General features: G+C 39.2%; 1 protein-coding gene across 1 annotated transcript in view; it reads right to left on the bottom strand.

The window, feature by feature from the left end:
• The window catches only part of LOC132815685 (thrombospondin type-1 domain-containing protein 7A-like), a 398,166-nt gene that overhangs the window by 156,584 nt on the left and 224,540 nt on the right, over positions 1-17,042 (bottom strand). The window contains exons 4-6 of the mRNA XM_060824741.1: positions 16,014-16,195; positions 3,776-3,931; positions 1,538-1,741 (exon numbers count right to left, since the gene is read on the bottom strand). Of these exons, the coding sequence (XP_060680724.1) occupies positions 1,538-1,741; positions 3,776-3,931; positions 16,014-16,195 (542 nt within the window). The remainder of the gene's footprint in view (positions 1-1,537; positions 1,742-3,775; positions 3,932-16,013; positions 16,196-17,042) is intronic.

Raw genomic sequence — 17,042 nt, 5'->3', positions numbered from 1 at the left:
ATAGTGACAGAAGACAGGAGAGTTTTTATCAAATATTTGAAACCAAGTAGCAGAGGTGAAACGGTTGCACCTAACGGATAGAATGGACAGTCGAAGTCTTTTTCCCAGGATAGAAATGTCAAATACAAGGGAACATGTGTTTAAGGTAAAAGGGTGTAATTTTAAAGGAGTTGAGAGGGGCAAGTGATTTTTACACAGAGGTTGATAAGTGCCTGAAATAGGGGGCCAAAGGAGTTGACAGTAGTAAATACAGTAGCAACATTTGAGAGGCCTCTTGACAGATACATGAATAGGCAGGGAATACTGAGGTACCTCGATTGTCCAAGTATCAATTATCCAAATTTCAGATTATCTGAAGAAGATATCAAGGCCCTGCAAAAACGTTACGTCAAAGAGGTAAGTGTATTCAATTTACATCTACTGAAGAACATGTAAAAACACTGGCAAAAACAAAGAAACACAAGCAACTCAAGGATTAGCGATTGGACATCTTTTAGTTACACAGCCCTTAGCAGTGTTTTTCCTGGGCCTTTCACGAGCAACATAGCAGAGAACATAAACACATGCACAAGGCGGTGCATCTGTCTTTCTATAGCGACAATGAGTTCCCAGAAACTGACAATGCTTTTGCAAACGTAGAAGCTGCATGGGACCTTGTTTAATGCTGGGATTTCATATACAGTACAGTATTTATGAGATGGTAATGATTTAGTCTTTCTCAGTTTAACCTGTAATTTGCAGAAGGAAATGATTACTTTATTTAAATTGCATACTCTAATTAGAATTATAGATTTAAACAAATTTTCTCGTAGAGCACAGCATTAGATCAGCATGGTTTCCTTTGTTTAAAATAAAATTAATTATCTGAATAATCAATTATCTGAATGAAATAGTGCCCGCCCATCTTGTTCGGATAATCAAGGTTCCTCTGGAGAGGGATATGGACGTCACAGAGACAAAATGTTTTTAGTTGAGGAAAGTGTCATCTTTCGGCGCAGGCTTGATGGGCTGAACGGTCTGTTCTTGTACTATGGCAAAAGTGAGGACTGCAGATGCTGGAGATTAGAGTTGAGATTAGAATGGTGCTGGAAAAGCACAGCAGGCGCTGCCTGGCCTGCTGTGCTTCTCCAGCACCACTCTAATCTTGACTCTGCCCTTGTATTATACTGTTCTTTATTCTAACCTGCTCTTAAAATGGCTCTTATTAAATAATCTAGGGTCGACAGTTTGCAAATAAACAAACAGGAGAGTCAGGTGATAACAGTAAGCATTAGAAACAGAAATCTTACCACACTGGTACAAATGCTTTGTCAATATTTAAACAAGAATCTGAAGAGAATTGTTCTCCTGCAACACAGACGGAAGTTAAAGGAGATTTCAATCACCGATTTAAATCATCCTGAAATTTCCCCTTTTACCATTGGAGAAAATCAGTTCACCATGTATTATTTTCAACGAATGAAGAATGTTTGTTTATAGGTACAAGTGAAAACACTGCCTTCAGATACCCATTTATAATCAATAAATAGTCACTTACGATTGCTGTTAACACATTGAACTTCTGGAGTTTGGACGCCTGGCCCACATTTGCTGTCATTGTCAGGTGAACATTCTCCCAGTCTCACAACCTCCCACGAGTAACAGGATGGGTCATCACAGGGAATAGCTTCAATTAAGTGTGGACAATTCCCCGCTCCACCTGTAGGTTCATTCACAATTTGCCGTTTCCGCAGTTTAAATCCTTTAGGAAGGAAACAAGATACTTTTTAAACTTTATCTGTTTACAAATTAAATGGTTAATCAAAGGAAGTGGCCTTATCTTACTACTTTTAAACTTTCACTACACAGCTGAAATCTTCAAAAGAATTTGTACTAAGGGTGAATCCTTTCAAGTGAAGAATTATATAATCAGGCATTACTTTTTATAACTTAACGTCATAAATTCTGCCCCGATAAAATTAAATGAAGCCTGGAGGATTTGCAGCTTCTACATAATTCATTATTAAATTCATTTAAATCTTAATAAAACATCACAATCCTTTGAAAAGGATCTGCACTTTTTTTTGTTGGAATCTGCTTTTTCAACTATAGAAACGTCTATTTGCTGTGACAATTGAAAAATAGAATGAAATTGTTCTGTGCACTAGCTGTTGTGAAATTTTAAACTCATTAATTAAGGACATATTTATGATTTGATTATACTTACTGCACAAAGGACATTTATTCCAGATGTGGAAACAAATAATAAAGTGAAGAAAGGAGAACATTCAGTACACGCGTTTTGTAACTACTGTTTTACGTTTTACTTCTACTCAGTTCTCCCTCAGTTGTTCAGATATTTTCTATTTCCAAGGTTATGCTCTCCAATACTTAATTTACATTCAAATAAATAATAATTATTGTTTTGTTTACAGCCCTGATAATGTTAGATTCACAGAGTTATACAGCGTAGAAAAAGGCCCTTCAGCCCATTGACAATAACTACCACAAAAGGCATGCTAATAGGTTTACAGCCTCCACTACCTTCTCAGGCAGTGCATTCCAGATTCCCATCACCCACAGAATAAAAATGTTTTTTCCTAAATCCCCTCTGAATGTCCTGCCCCTTACTATAAAAGTATGCCTTCAACCAAGGAGAACAGCTGCTTTCTATTTATCCTGTCTATATTCATAATTTTATATACCTCAATCATATCCCCCTTCAGTTTTCTCTACTCTAAAGAAAACAATCTAAGCCTTTCTAGTCTCTCCTTATAGCTCAATTTCTTCACACCAGGCAACATGCAGGTGAACCTCTGTACCCCCTCCAGTGCTATTGCACCCTTCTTATTGTGAGGTGACCAGAATTACAAAGGTACTCTAGCTGTGGCCTGACCAACGTTCTGTATATATCCAACATTACCTCAGTGACTTATACCATATGCCACAACTGATGTCTTAACTACCCTATTCATGTGTCCTGCCAACTTCAGGGATCCATGAATAATTACCCCAAGATCCTTCTGTTCCTCTAAGCTACCCAATGCCCAGCCATTCATTAAATAACTCCCTCATCTTGTTTATTCTTTGACAGTGGATCACCTCCTCCTTATCAGGGTCGAATACCATCTGCCACTTGTCAGCCCATCTGACCAACCCATCTATATGTTCTTGTAACCTATAACCATCTTTTTCACTTTACTAATCTTGGAGTCATTTGCAAATTTGCTTATCATTCCCTCTACATTTTCATCTAAATAAATGTATGTGTTTAACAAATGTCACAGTACTAATCCTTATGGCATACCACTGGACAGCAGCCTTCAGTTACTCAGTCTCCTACCACTACCCTTTGTGTCCTGTTACTAATCCAGTTTTTGATCCATCTCGCCAGGTTTCCCTCAGTTCCATATGTTTTAACCTTCTTAATCATAAACTGCATCTATTGAATTTGCCTCATCCACACATTCAATCACGTTGCCAAAAAATGCCAACAAATTTATCAGGCATGACCTCCCTCTGACAAAGCCATGTTGACGATCCCTAATTAACTCCATGCTTTTTCAAGTGAATATTAATTCACTCTTTCAGAATTTTCTCCAATAGTTTCCCTACATCAGACTCACTGGTCTTTAATTTCCTGGTGGATCGCTACCACCTCTCTTAAAAAGTAAAAACCACATTTACCATCCTCCAGGACTCTGGCACTTCCTCCCCCCCCCAACCCCCCCCCCCCAACTCCCCCAGCCCCACCCCTCCCCCCCCCACCCCCTTTACTTTCACTTCACTTTCTTACCTTTCTTCCCCTGTGGATCATCACAGCTTTCATAGGTACACGGACCCCAAGCAGACCAGGGTGATACTTCACACTCTATGGGACAGGCAATCTGACACAACTGTGTGGTGTTTGGGGTGGGTCCAGTACACAGCGTATTGGCAACCGGTTTCTCAACTAATAGTTTAAAGAGAGAAATAAAAAATGTGGCTTTACATATTAGATATAGCAAAAATGTATAAACCCTAAGTCAACTATGCCTCCTTTAATATGTTGGAATAATCAAAACAAAAGGCTACAAGCATTCAAACAGAATGTATGTTTAGAACGGTGAGTAATAACCTTAGATTTAATCAGGGTTCAGCTAATTGATATAGGAGCTGATTCCAAGTCTTGAACCCACCTGACGTGGGGATGGCCGTAAGTATTAAGGCCCTTTGCGTTCATCCTGCACCCTTACAACCTCCACTCCCACACCAGTAGCCTGAGCTCATCATTTCGGCCTGGACATCATTCAGACAGAGGTGAGAAAATTATTGTCTGACATCCCTCAATAAAAGGATGGTGTCTGCTCAGCTTCACAAAGTTCTGTTGTGAATCCTATTGTGACTGAACAAGCACATTCTTTGGACACATAGAACAAGATGTCCCACAAGACAGTGGGACCCAGAGTGCAGGATTTCTTTCCTTCCCTTATTTGTTGCCCCATCATTAAGGTGTTTGGCTTCAAAGCACTGCTGTTTAATTGTGTGCACATTATTTCCACTTTGAATGATTGGTGGCAAGCTCCTTTCAGTTTTTAATGTTGACGCCACTATATTTCATTGACAGTGTTAGAGTATTTTTGAAACATTTTCTTTGCCTTAGATGGCAATTCATCATCAAGGACTCAGTCTTTTCTTTGGATACAATGGGAAGACCATTGAACATATTTCCAGAAACAGTTTTACCAGCATCTGGGTAAATCTCCTCCAAAACCAACTTCACTGGATCCACGTTCAGATGGTTGGAAAGCATTTAGAGTCATAGAGTCATAGAGATGTACAGCATGGAAACAGACCCTTCTGTCCAACCTGTCTACTTTGACCAGATATCCTAAACCAATCTAGTCCTACCTGCCAGCAACCGGCCCATATCCCTCCAAACCCTTCCTATTCATATACCCATCCAAATGCCTCTTAAATGTTGCAATTGTACCAGCCTCCACCATTTCCTCCAGCAGCTCAGTCCATACACGTACCACCCTCTGTGCGAAAAAGTTGCCCTCTAGGTCTCTTCTATATCTTTCCCCTCTCACCCTAAACCTATGCCCTCTAGTTCTGGACTCCCGACCCCAGGGAAAATACTTTGCCTATTGGACACATGTATCATTGCACAAACTGAGCTGTAATAGACTCTTAATTTACAATGGTTGGCTTCAATTGATACCCTTGGCTTCCTGGCTGGCAGCAAATTGGTCCCTCAGCCATCTCATTGAAAATGGTTCAGGGTACAAATCATGGTGGAAAATCAGCACAGAAGCTGTCAACGCTAAATTTTACACCCACCATCTCAGATCACAACCTTCAACCATGGTTTTTATGGTAACTTGCTCATTTTAAAATTTGTTTGAAAGTCATTTCAAAATGACATTAAATATTTGTTTTCCTCCACAAAAGCAATGAAGTAGATTACAACTATCTCTAAGACAACAGCAGCAGAGTGAGCTCTCTGGCTACTTTTGTAACATTGCCATGTTTTTGTTATGCTTCAACTGAACAGAGGCCAATTATCTTGCTCAGCTGTGGACTGGCACTTGTTGGAGATGAAAGTTGAAATATTTTTCAGCTCAGAGGTCTCAGGGTAGAAGACCTTTAGGTGGAGCAACATAAACTGCCCAAAGCTGGATAAAGCCTTTAGTGCTTTTGCATTGCTGATGTAAATCCCCAGAAGTTTGGGTGGTATCTCCAGACTGGGTCTATGTTACTGAGACTGTCTTTACATGGGGGTGCTGAAACCAGATAACATCCTAATCTTGCATTGGTGTTCACATATAGCAGCACGCTAGCTTAGTGGTTAGCCTTGCTACGAAACAGCATCAGGGACTCGGGTTCTGTGTGGCATTTGTACATTCTCACTGTGTCCTCATTGGTTTCCTCTGACACCTCTAGTTTCCCATAATAGTCCAAAGATGTGCAGGTTAGATGGGTTTGTCTTGCAAAATGGCCCACAGAATCCAGGGTGCGTAGGTTAAGTGGATTGGTCATGGGAAATGCAGGGTTACATGGGACATGATAGAAGGTTTGGGTCTGAGTGGTATTCTTTGGAAGGTTGGTATGAACTCAATGAGCGGAATGGTCTGCTTCTACACTGTAGAGATTCTATGATTCAAAGAGACTGTGCAAGGTATAAAGATTGAAAAGGTGAGCATTTTGATTATTGCTGCATAGTCCACTCAAAACAAAACAGGCGATGCTTGGAATTGGTCCATCAGGCGTAAGATTGCCTCAATTTAAGAAATAAAATGATGCATTTCCATTAAACAATCATGCAAAAATCTAATTTGACAGAGGTCTGATGTGTCAGAAAAAATTGATACCGGTCTTGTTAAAATAAAACAGGCACTGTGAAGACCAAGAACAATAGAATTTGGAAGACCAATGTTAGTTTGTTGGTTCTCTGTGGAAAGAAAATGATGAAAACACTGACCTTGATATTCCATCCACTATATACTTCTAAACTTTGCAATCTTGAGCAATTTCTTTCTGTAAGTGAAAAACATCCTTAAATGTGTGGATGGGACTTCCAGATTTGAAGTTCAGGTGCCATTTTGGCTGGGCTTAGAGTGCTTCAATTTTCAAGAACATTCAGGGCATTTCTCCGAGAGGGAGACTGAGCAGTCTGAAACAGTCTTGGATCTGTTTTTTGCCTTTGAAGTGAAAATCCGAGGCCAAAATATCACGCAACATAGAAGATGATGTAGGTGAGAAACACGAATATATTCCAAAATAGGGGAATCAAGGGCAGGAAGTGGAACGATGGATCAGACATGATCCTATTGAATGACAGATCAGGTTTGAAGGGCTGAAGGGCCTATTCCTGTACCTATTTCTTGCGGTCTACTGTCCTAAAAAATCAATATTATTCCAACTTCTCTGACAATATATCTAAAACAGCATTATTTTCAGAATCACTTACTAATTCAATAGTCCATATAATGCCATTTATGTAATCTATCTACAAATTTTCTAGTCAGCCCATTAACAAACTGAGTTTTTACCAACCTCTGAATCGGGACAACCACAATTCACTGATAGTCACAGACCCTTCTCTTTCACCATTCAACAATGTTTACCCTGTTCCTCACCCTCTGTTACAGTATTCACCCACTTCTACATCACCTTTTTAGTGTTGACATTTGTCCTTCACCCCCAGACAGTGAGGGGTTGAAACTGTTGGGGGTGGGGGGTTGTTGTTAGTCTTGGGATGCTTTGATACTCAAACTGATTTGGATAGCATGACAGTCCTGAGCAGGTTTTATGTCTGCGATGAAAGTTCATAAGTAAATTCATGTAACAAGCGGGGCAGATACAGGTCTCAAGGTACCAAGTTTCCATAGGAACTAGGAACAAGAGTAGGCTACTTATCCCTTTAAACCTGTTCTGCCAATCAACAAGAACATGGCTGAACTGTGGCCTAACTCCACATACCTACCTTTGGCCCATATATCTTGATACTTTTGCTTAACAAAAGGTTACATTTCTCAGATTTAGAACAAACAACTGATCAAACATTAACTGACATTTATGGAAGAGAATTCCAAGCCTCTACCACCTCATGTGTGCAGAAATACATCCTAACATCTCTCCCGAATGTTCTGTTCCTAAATGTTTTTAGACTATGTATACAGTTCTAGAATACACAACTAATGTAAATTGTTTACATTTATCTATCTGTTCTTTTCCTGTTATCATCTTGAAGACTTTGATTCCCGTCACCCCTTAAAATTCTAGGTTCGAGAGAAAATAGGCCTAATTTGTATAATCTCTCCTCATAACTTAATCCCTGATGTCCAGGTATTATTCTTATACACCTGTGCTATATTCCCCCAAAGGCCAATATATCCTTCCTGAGGTGTGGTGTCCAGGTCTCCTTGCAGTAGTCCAATTGGAGTCTAACCAGGGTTATGAATATCTGATTCTACTGTTGAAAGAAAAATGGAGTAATCCAGGCATGGTAAAAACAGCAATCAGAAGTTTAAACTTTATGTGTAAGTACTGGAGATATGCAAACATCAGCAGCTGAGGGTATCAGTGCACTTCAGCTAAGTGGGTTGAGTGAGATGTCACTTATCATTTTATAAGATTGCAACTTTTATTTATTGATAGGAATCTGCTTAGGTAAGCAAAGAATTGGAAGGGTGAACTGCTGTGAACTGGGGGATGGAATAGAATTAAAGAAGACTACTTCACTAACTTTGGAGACGGAGACTGAAGAAATGCAGCATTATATTAAAGCAATGAAGACATACAAATGGAGAACCAGTGAAGAATGATAAATTGGATGGATTGAAAGGGAAACAGTGAGCAAATCCGAGAAGAATAATGTTGAGAACTGGAAACATGAAAAATCTGAGAATGTGTGAGGAGGATCTGGAGGGGGATGAAGGGTGAGGGGGATCTGGAGGGGGATGAAGGGTGCAAGGATGAACTAAGAGGGAAAGTGAAGTGTCCAAATGTAACTTGGGGAAATTGGGAGAACAGTGCATGCTGTGTCGCTTTGTCAATCATCTAACTGCTTAAAAATATTTAGTAAAATGCATTTAAAACAGCGGTAAATCTTGATTTTGAGGGATGCCTTAAAATGGGTCCAACTTCAACAAAAACAAACAGCAGAGATGTAAAATGAATGCCAATTCACCAACATCCATTTTACGTTACAGCATATTGTCAACATCCATTTTATGAAGAAGTGACCTGCAAATGACATAAATAAATCATACACAATGCAGATTTCACAATGAACAAATTTATATCTAGAGCTGCAGCAGGAACCACGCAGCTTTGGGTAAGCACAGCACCTCTGCAGCTATGTACAATTCTATTCTTAATCATCATAGAATTCCTACAGGGTAGAAAGAGGCCATTCAGCCCAACAAGTACACACTGACTCTCCAAAGAATATCCCACCCAGACTCACGCCTCTACCCTGACTCTGTCTTTCCCATGGCTAAACCACCCAATCTTACACATCCCTGGACACTATGGTCAATTTAGCATGACCAATCCATCTAACCTGCACATCTTTGGACTGTGGGATGAAACCAGAGCACCCAGACGAAACCTACACAAGCACAGGGAGAATATGCAAACACCACACAGACAATTGTCCGAGGCTGGAATCAAACCCAGGTCTCTGGCGTTGGTTTGCAGCAGTGCTATCCACTGAGTGAGAGGGCCATCATCATACTTATGAGAGACAGTCATTCAAGCTTTGAATACTTGTGAATTACAACTTTATCAGAATTGCGAAAAACCACAACTGAAAATATCTCTAACCATATCTATTAAGATTACAAAATACCCTTCTTGCTGTTCAGATGGCACAGGAACAGAGTTACTCAACCTCCTGAGTAATACAACTGTTTGAAAATAATGTCAGAAGTAACAGTCATGCTTGGATCTTTATTGCTTGAATGAATTCAAGTAAAATGAATTTCTTGTAGAATGTCTTAATTACACACTTGCTACTTAAAAAGTGATTGATCAAAATGGTGCAACATTAGGTCATCCCTGGTTCCGTGATACACTTTCTGAAATAACAGACAAACAATACTTTGCAAATACTTCAGTGCTAGATCCCTTTCATGCAAAGCCTAATTTAAGCAGCAATTGCTTTGAACAATCTGGAATTTGAAAACAAGAGAAATTATTCACTATGAATGCAGTTTATTGCCCTCTACCCTGTTTGTTCAATTGAAAAATTAAAATCAATGGCCCTGAAATTCTATTGTATGAAAAATAGCAAATAAAGCCTTAATAACTTTCTTTTTGATTCCTTTGTTGCAGTTTAACAAAGCTATTAACCCACTTACTTAAATAGGCTGGCATCTTTGATAAAATGACAGAAATTACATTTTGATGCAAATGCTTGCATGGTTTCATTTGCACAGTATAACTCCATTTGCAATGTGTGTCAGTCATAGAGTCAACAATGCCTGGCAGAATTAGCAGAATTTGATGTGGCCTTTCATTTTTTTCATGGGAGTGATGAAGGGAAAAGAAATGCATTTTCACAGAATAAAATCCCTAGAGAATTTTTATTTTCATATATATGCATGATCATGAGCATTCTAAGCAATCAAATAGAACATCTTACCTTTGCACATGTTAAATTTTGATGGATAACTTTTGAATAAGCTTTTTTCTGGACTATAGACCAGCTATTAGTCACCTACGAATACACATATTGGATGAAGACAGAGATCATTGTGGTCAGATTCAACAATATTCTTTTCATGCCTAATGGTTATCTTTCCAAAGAGACAGTTCTGCCCTTAATTCACCAGTAGGAGTCCTCCAGTGACCCAGATGAGACAGAACATCTGACCGATTTATCAGATTGTGATTGTTGTGCCAAATGGAAACAGACAACAAAGAACCTGAAATTTACTCGCCTAAGAGGGAGATATTAGGGAATCTTATGCCACCTCAGAGCAGACCACTGAGCATTAACAACAAACTTCCCATCTGTAAATGTTTATGAGGTAGCAAGTCATCACCTTCACATGACTGGTGAAAAAAATGTAGAGGCAAATCCAGAACAAGTGGAGATACTTACAGAGGCAGTGAAAGTGCAAACGTTACCCTGAACCCTGGACCAGCCTGGAATTAAACAAAGCAGCACATAGCACCACTGCTGCTGGTTATGACAATATCATCATTGAGCTCCTAAAACAACTTGAAGTGTTACCAATGACTCAAAATGTTAATTCTAATTCCTTCCCACAGATGTGGTTCGACCTGCTGAGTCTCTCCAGCAATTTCAGTTTTTGTTTCAGATCATCAGCATCCACGGTTTTTCATTTTGTCTTAAAGCAACTTAATGGGCCTGAACCTGATTGAGAGCTGAAAATGTGTTGCTGGAAAAGCGCAGCAGGTCAGGCAGCATCCAAGGAACAGGAGAATCGACGTTTCGGGCATAAGCCTTTCATCAGGAATGAGGAAAGTGTGTCCAGCAGGCTGCTCCTGATGAAGGGCTTATGCCTGAAACGTCGAATTTCCTGTTCCTTGGATGAAGCCTGACCTGCTGCGCTTTTCCAGCAACACATTTTCAGCTCTGATACTCCAGCATCTGCAGACCTCACTTTCTCCTCTGATCCTGATTGACTCAGTTCTTTATGTGGATCAAATGCAAGGGAAATACGGCCTAACTCTGGGGGATGGCTAAAGTAACTGGTCTCTGAAAATGAGGTGAGAATTCAAAATTACAATCTATCTATTATTTATGATGTTGAGATAGTTGTGCTATTACGCATTAGTTGCGGTCCTATGCAACCCCGTGCTATATGAAAATCATGCAATAAAATAGCACTTAAAGTGTCGACGATGCAATCATATTATAGCCAACACACACTTTAAAAGTTTGTGCTATTGAAACAGCGTCCCTTATTCATCAATTGTCTTACAGCCAATTCACATTGACGGAATGTGCATTATAGCAGAACCACCTGTAGTGTGTCTAATTTATATATATTTTGATATTGTTTAAATTTGAGTTTGGAATTTTGAATGTTGAACTAGTGACAAGTAGGGTTTTCAGTGCATCTGAAGGGGTTAATAGTTAACTTGCAAGTATTTCTTTTAAATATAACTTGTAAGCCATGATGACTTCTTTTAAAACAATTTGAGAGAGATGACCTCCAAGAACTAATTTTCTTCTCACATTGGAAGAGTTTACAAGCAAACAAAGTATACTGTGAAGTGAATTAGGCTTTCTGGTGGAAGATTCTGGACCTTTTTTAATATTTAGGAGAAATGACTACAGTTTGGAGAGAAGCCTTTCAGTTTTAGTTTCAGTTTTGAACAATTCTGCACGTTTCTTAGCTGAAGATGGATGTGTGAAGCAGTTTCTCCAAGTTTCAAACCAGGAATGCTTGAACAGTTTAAACTCAGTTACATGAATGCTCCACGAATTGGCTATCGGATTTATCAAACTGAGAGTTGAAGTCACATGTAAATTGAACTTGTAGAGATGACGGAAAGGAGATTATTTGGTGAGAAGACTGTGAAGGAATGCTTTTGCGTTCTGTAAAGGGTGTTTTGGGATCTGTAAAGGAATGTTTTTGGGATTAACAAGATTATTCTTTTATCATGCATTTCAATCTTTTTAATTATGCATAACATGTAAGTATTTTGGTTTATTCTATGTTATCTATATTTCTTCTATCTAACAAACCTATTTATTGCTAAAACCAAAACCTGCAACATGAGTGTCTAAATTTCATGGAGAGGTCACATTTTAAAAACAAAAAAAACCTAAAAAGCCAGATTTCAATCTGGGATTTTATTTTCCCATTAATAACATCAGCTGGGACCATGCCACATCCAATATTCTTTGTTACCATGGGAATAGAATAGTAGATCCCACAGTGGATCCAGCCAGATGTAGAGTATATCTTGTGTGTATACCAAGGAGGCTTTTGACAAGGAAGAAACTTATTTGATCAGACCCTGAGAAGGGAATAATAGATTTAGTGAATTCAATTACTTTGGATTAAAAAGTTAGTTTTAGTTTCAGTTCAGAAGTTTTAAGATAAAGACCAAGAGTGATTATTTAAACTGAGGACATTAAAGTTCAACTGTGTGATAGCTCCTTCTTACAGTTCCAGTTTAAATATTTAAGTCACAAGTGGCTTAAATTTACCTAGGTTTTAAACACTGGGATACTGATGAGAGTATTATATCAGTAATGTTTTGGGAACTGGATCAGGGGTAATTTGGGTACTATTTTGGCTACTGTTTCATTTCTTTTCAATTTATAATGGAGTGTTTTGGGATTAATGGGATTATACTTCTACAGTGTAATTAAAACCTGTGAAGTTGTATTATAACTGGATAGCTTGGATTATTCTACTTTATCTACATTTCTTCATAACAAACTTTATTTTGCTACTAAGGCAAAACCCACATCTTTGCACACTTATGTTTTAGGTCAGGCAGCATCTAAGGAACAGGAAATTCGACGTTTCGGGCATAAGCCCTTCATCAGTAGGGCTTATGCCCGAAACGTCGAATTTCCTGTTCCTTGGATGCTGCCTGACCCGCTGCGCTTTTCCAGCAACACATTTTCAGCTCTGATACTCCAGCATCTGCAGACCTCACTTTCGCCACACTTATGTTTTAGCAAACTATCACCTGGTTAAAACCAAAAAAAAGTGATATATCAAGACAGGTATTTGATTGAAATCTGACTTATCTGCTATTAACATCCGCTGGGATAGAACACAACAGCACTCGACAATTCAACATTCTCAAAGATATTCTTCAAACAACTCACTTCCCCTAGTTCCCTGTCCTCAGCAATATCCACCTCCTTCCCAAAATCAGGAAGATAACTGCAACAACAAAGCTACTCAAAGAGATCAGCTCAACCCAAGCCTGTGCTTGTTCATTGACCTCCTCAACCTACCATCTGTCTATCTTTCTACAAGCCATCCCATATGGTTGAAAGCTACTACAATGAGGATTAACAACTGGGGACATGTGGCTGGAGGATTGACAGGAGAAAACACTCACCAGAAATCACACTCTCAGTGTAGACCCCAACACTCATCCACATGACTTGGATTTCCACAGGAAACAGTGAATCCATTAAGTTATTTTCTGACTGACCAAATGCTTTGTGCCACCATTCGAATCAGCGTGGATATTAACCTGGATCCAGGCTGCAGCTATGGTGCAGTCCAAACAATGATTCATTTTAAAATTTCATTTTTGTGGGCCAGCGTTTATTGCCCATTGCTAGTTGCCCTTGAGAAGGTGGTGGTGAGCTGTCTCTTTGAATCACTGTAGTCCGCCAGTGGGCTGACCCACAATGCCAATGGAGAGGGATTTCCAAGATTTTGTTCCAGGGACAATGAAGGAATTTTTCCAAGTTAGGATGGTGATTGGTTTAGAGGGGAATTGGAGGTGGTGGTATTCCCAATTATCTGCTGCCTTTGTCCTTCCACATGGAAGTGATTGTGAGTTTGGAAGGTACTGCCTTAGATTTTTGGTGAATTCCGGCAGCGTATTTTGTAGATACTTTTGCGACTGAACATTGGTGATGGAAAGAGTGGATATAGTGTCAATCAAGCATGCTGCTTTGTCCTGGATCATGTCAAGCTTTTTCAGTGTTTTGCTGCACACATCCAGGCAAGTGGAGAGTATTCCATCACACTCCTGACTTGTTCCTTGTAGATGATGGACAGGCTTTGGTGTGTCAACAGGTGAGTTATTCACCACAGTATTCCTAGTCTCTGACCTGCTTTTGTAACCACAATGTTTATGTGGCAAGTCCAGGTGAGTTTCTGGTGAATGGTAACCCCAGGATATGGTCAGTAGGGGATTCAGTCAAAGTGTGGTGGTTAAAATGTCTCTTATTTGTGATGGTCATAGCCCAGCATTTATGTGGCATAAATGCTACTTGCCGCTTGTCAGCACAAGCCTGGATATTTTCCAGATCTTGTTGCATTTGAACAAAGACTGGTTCAGTATCTGAAGACTCGTGAATGGTGGTGAACATTATGCAATCACTGGCAACATGATGATGCTATCAGTTTAACAAGATTAATTTGTCCTTGGTTTTTTTTTAGAGCAGTCATAAAGGCAGAGGTACCAAAATGTCTGGAAAGACCTTTAACAATGGCAGGGAAGTAACCAGTTTTCCCAATTCAGGTTTTTTCTAGTTTGGGTTAGAGGTAGCAGATAAGCTGCTGCAATGCAAAAAGGTTCCATGATGATGATTCATGACTGGCTTCTCTCTCTGAAATCTCTCCTGCTTGTAAGGTCCTATGTTTAAATTTACCTTTTGCCAAGGGGTGTGCTTCTGGGATGTTATGGGAATTGGAACAGCTCCTAAGGTTAGTTGCTGTGTTGGGTTAGTTGAGTTTTCCAATAATTAAGTTATTCTAGATTCTGTTTTCTTTTGTTCGTGTTTTAGCTGTAGTGTCTCAATAAATTCAGTTTTGCTTAAAGCCGAGTGGTTTGACCAGCTGCTGGTTATAACAATATCATCATTAAGCTCCTAAAACAACTTGAAGTGTTACCAATGAATCAAAATGTTAATTCTAATTCCTTCCCACAGAAGGAATTCACACCTGGAATATCCACTTTACACCTGTCTTTAAAATAAGAAAAGTTAGGATCTAGGCTACCTTCTTAATATATTTTGATGGAGCTTGACCTGATCCATAACAGAGAACATCCGCACTTCTGATCATATGATGGAGGGAAGTTCATTGATGAAGATGCTGAGATTAGTTGGGCTTTAGACACTATGTTGAGGAATTGCTGCAAAGATGTCCTGGAGCTGAGCTGACTGACCTCCAACAACCAGACCATCTTCCAATATGCCAGGTATGACTCCAACCAGTGGAGGGTTTGTCCCCAAATCCACTGATTCCATTTTTGCTAGGGCTCCTTGATGTCGCACAGTCAAATGCAGCCTTGGTGTCAAGGACTGTTACTCTCACATTATGTCAACTAAACTTGTAATTGAGTTAAAGAACTTGGACAGGGTACATGGATAGGAAAGATTTTGAGGGAAATGGGACAAACACAGACAAATGGGACTAGTTCAGTTTAGGAAACCTAATCAGCATGGATAAGTTGGGCTGAAGGGTCTGCTTCCTTGCTGCATGACTCTGACTTTATAACTCTAGCCAGTGACAAGGATATTACATGACTATATGACTATCACTATCATGATTTTTGGAATAAAGAGGGAGCGAGAGAATGAAAGTTAACTGTATGCATCATCCTTTAATACAATAAAACCTTTCCTGCTCATAAAGCTCTGTCAAATTTGAGTTTCATTCTTAGTCATTCACAAACTTGGGGGAAAAATGTAAGGTGGTCAAGGAATTTGATATAATTAATATCACTCATAAAAATGTGATTGTTTATTTTGAAAAGCTTAGCTGAAATGGGAAAACACAGCAAATCAAACTGACATTTAAATCTAGCCTGTTGGCGACAATCACAGTGGATCACTTTACAAATCAAACATGGTCGCGTACCTTCCTTTTCCTTATGTTTGTTCTGATGAGATATTGGGTTTTCATTAGCCTGCACACAGTAGAATTCCCGTGTTTGAATCCCCCCCCCACAGAGGGAGGTTTGATTTCCACGTCTTCTGTCTTGCTGGCTGAGTAGCATGTCAACACGACATTCACTCCATTCTCTTGTCCTCCACGAATACCTGCAACAGACAGTTTATGAACACGTGAACACATGTAAATGATTTCATTTCAAAACGAATAACTTCAAAATTGCACACGGGCAGCAGTTGTTCAAGAAAGCACACCAGTGTCATTGAGGATGGACAATAATTGCTAATCTTATTGTAGATCCCCAAATCCCGAGCATGACATTTGTTTTTAAATTGTCAAGTTTAAAAAGAGATGTTTTTGAGAAAGAGTAACGTTGACAAGACTGCCCTTGATATTGGTTCTCAGTAGCTCTATGAAGGCGATGCGTGACTTTCTTGAAAAACTCTAATCTCATTTTGTTGTACATTTCTTTTATTTTTACAGTGGAATAGCTTGCTAGGCTAATTCAGAGGAAATGTAAGTCACAAATGCAATTGACTGGCTTGATTACTTAAAACCAAGGTTTCACACTTGATATTTTGTTGATCTGCATTTTGAACCCAGACTCTAATACAGATATGCCATCAAAACTTGTATCCATTCTCATTATCAATGAATACTTTTGTGTATGTTCAATAGCAGCAGAGACAAGCAACAGTCACTGGTTATCTGTTAGAAATGCATTGTTCATAGTTGCCTCATAAGATTTTTTTCTGGGTTGAATATTGAAATGCTGACAGAGATGTCTATGGAATTACAGATGTGAAATATGGCTCGGATGCCTCATTATTTTTTAAAACAAGGAGCATCTAACATCCTACTGTCTCATTGCCTTCAGCAAGCTACAAGATTCCATACCCTTGTCAGATACATAGAAATTCTATCAGCAGAATTCTGCAAATTTAATATAAGAATCAAGCAATAAAATCAGCAGAAAGGCTAAAGTTGAAGTTGCAT

Source organism: Hemiscyllium ocellatum, chromosome 5 (assembly GCF_020745735.1).
Source record: "Hemiscyllium ocellatum isolate sHemOce1 chromosome 5, sHemOce1.pat.X.cur, whole genome shotgun sequence".
Taxonomy (NCBI): domain Eukaryota; kingdom Metazoa; phylum Chordata; class Chondrichthyes; order Orectolobiformes; family Hemiscylliidae; genus Hemiscyllium; species Hemiscyllium ocellatum.
Note: the sequence above shows the minus strand (reverse complement) of the source record. Positions and strands in the feature narration are given on the sequence as shown.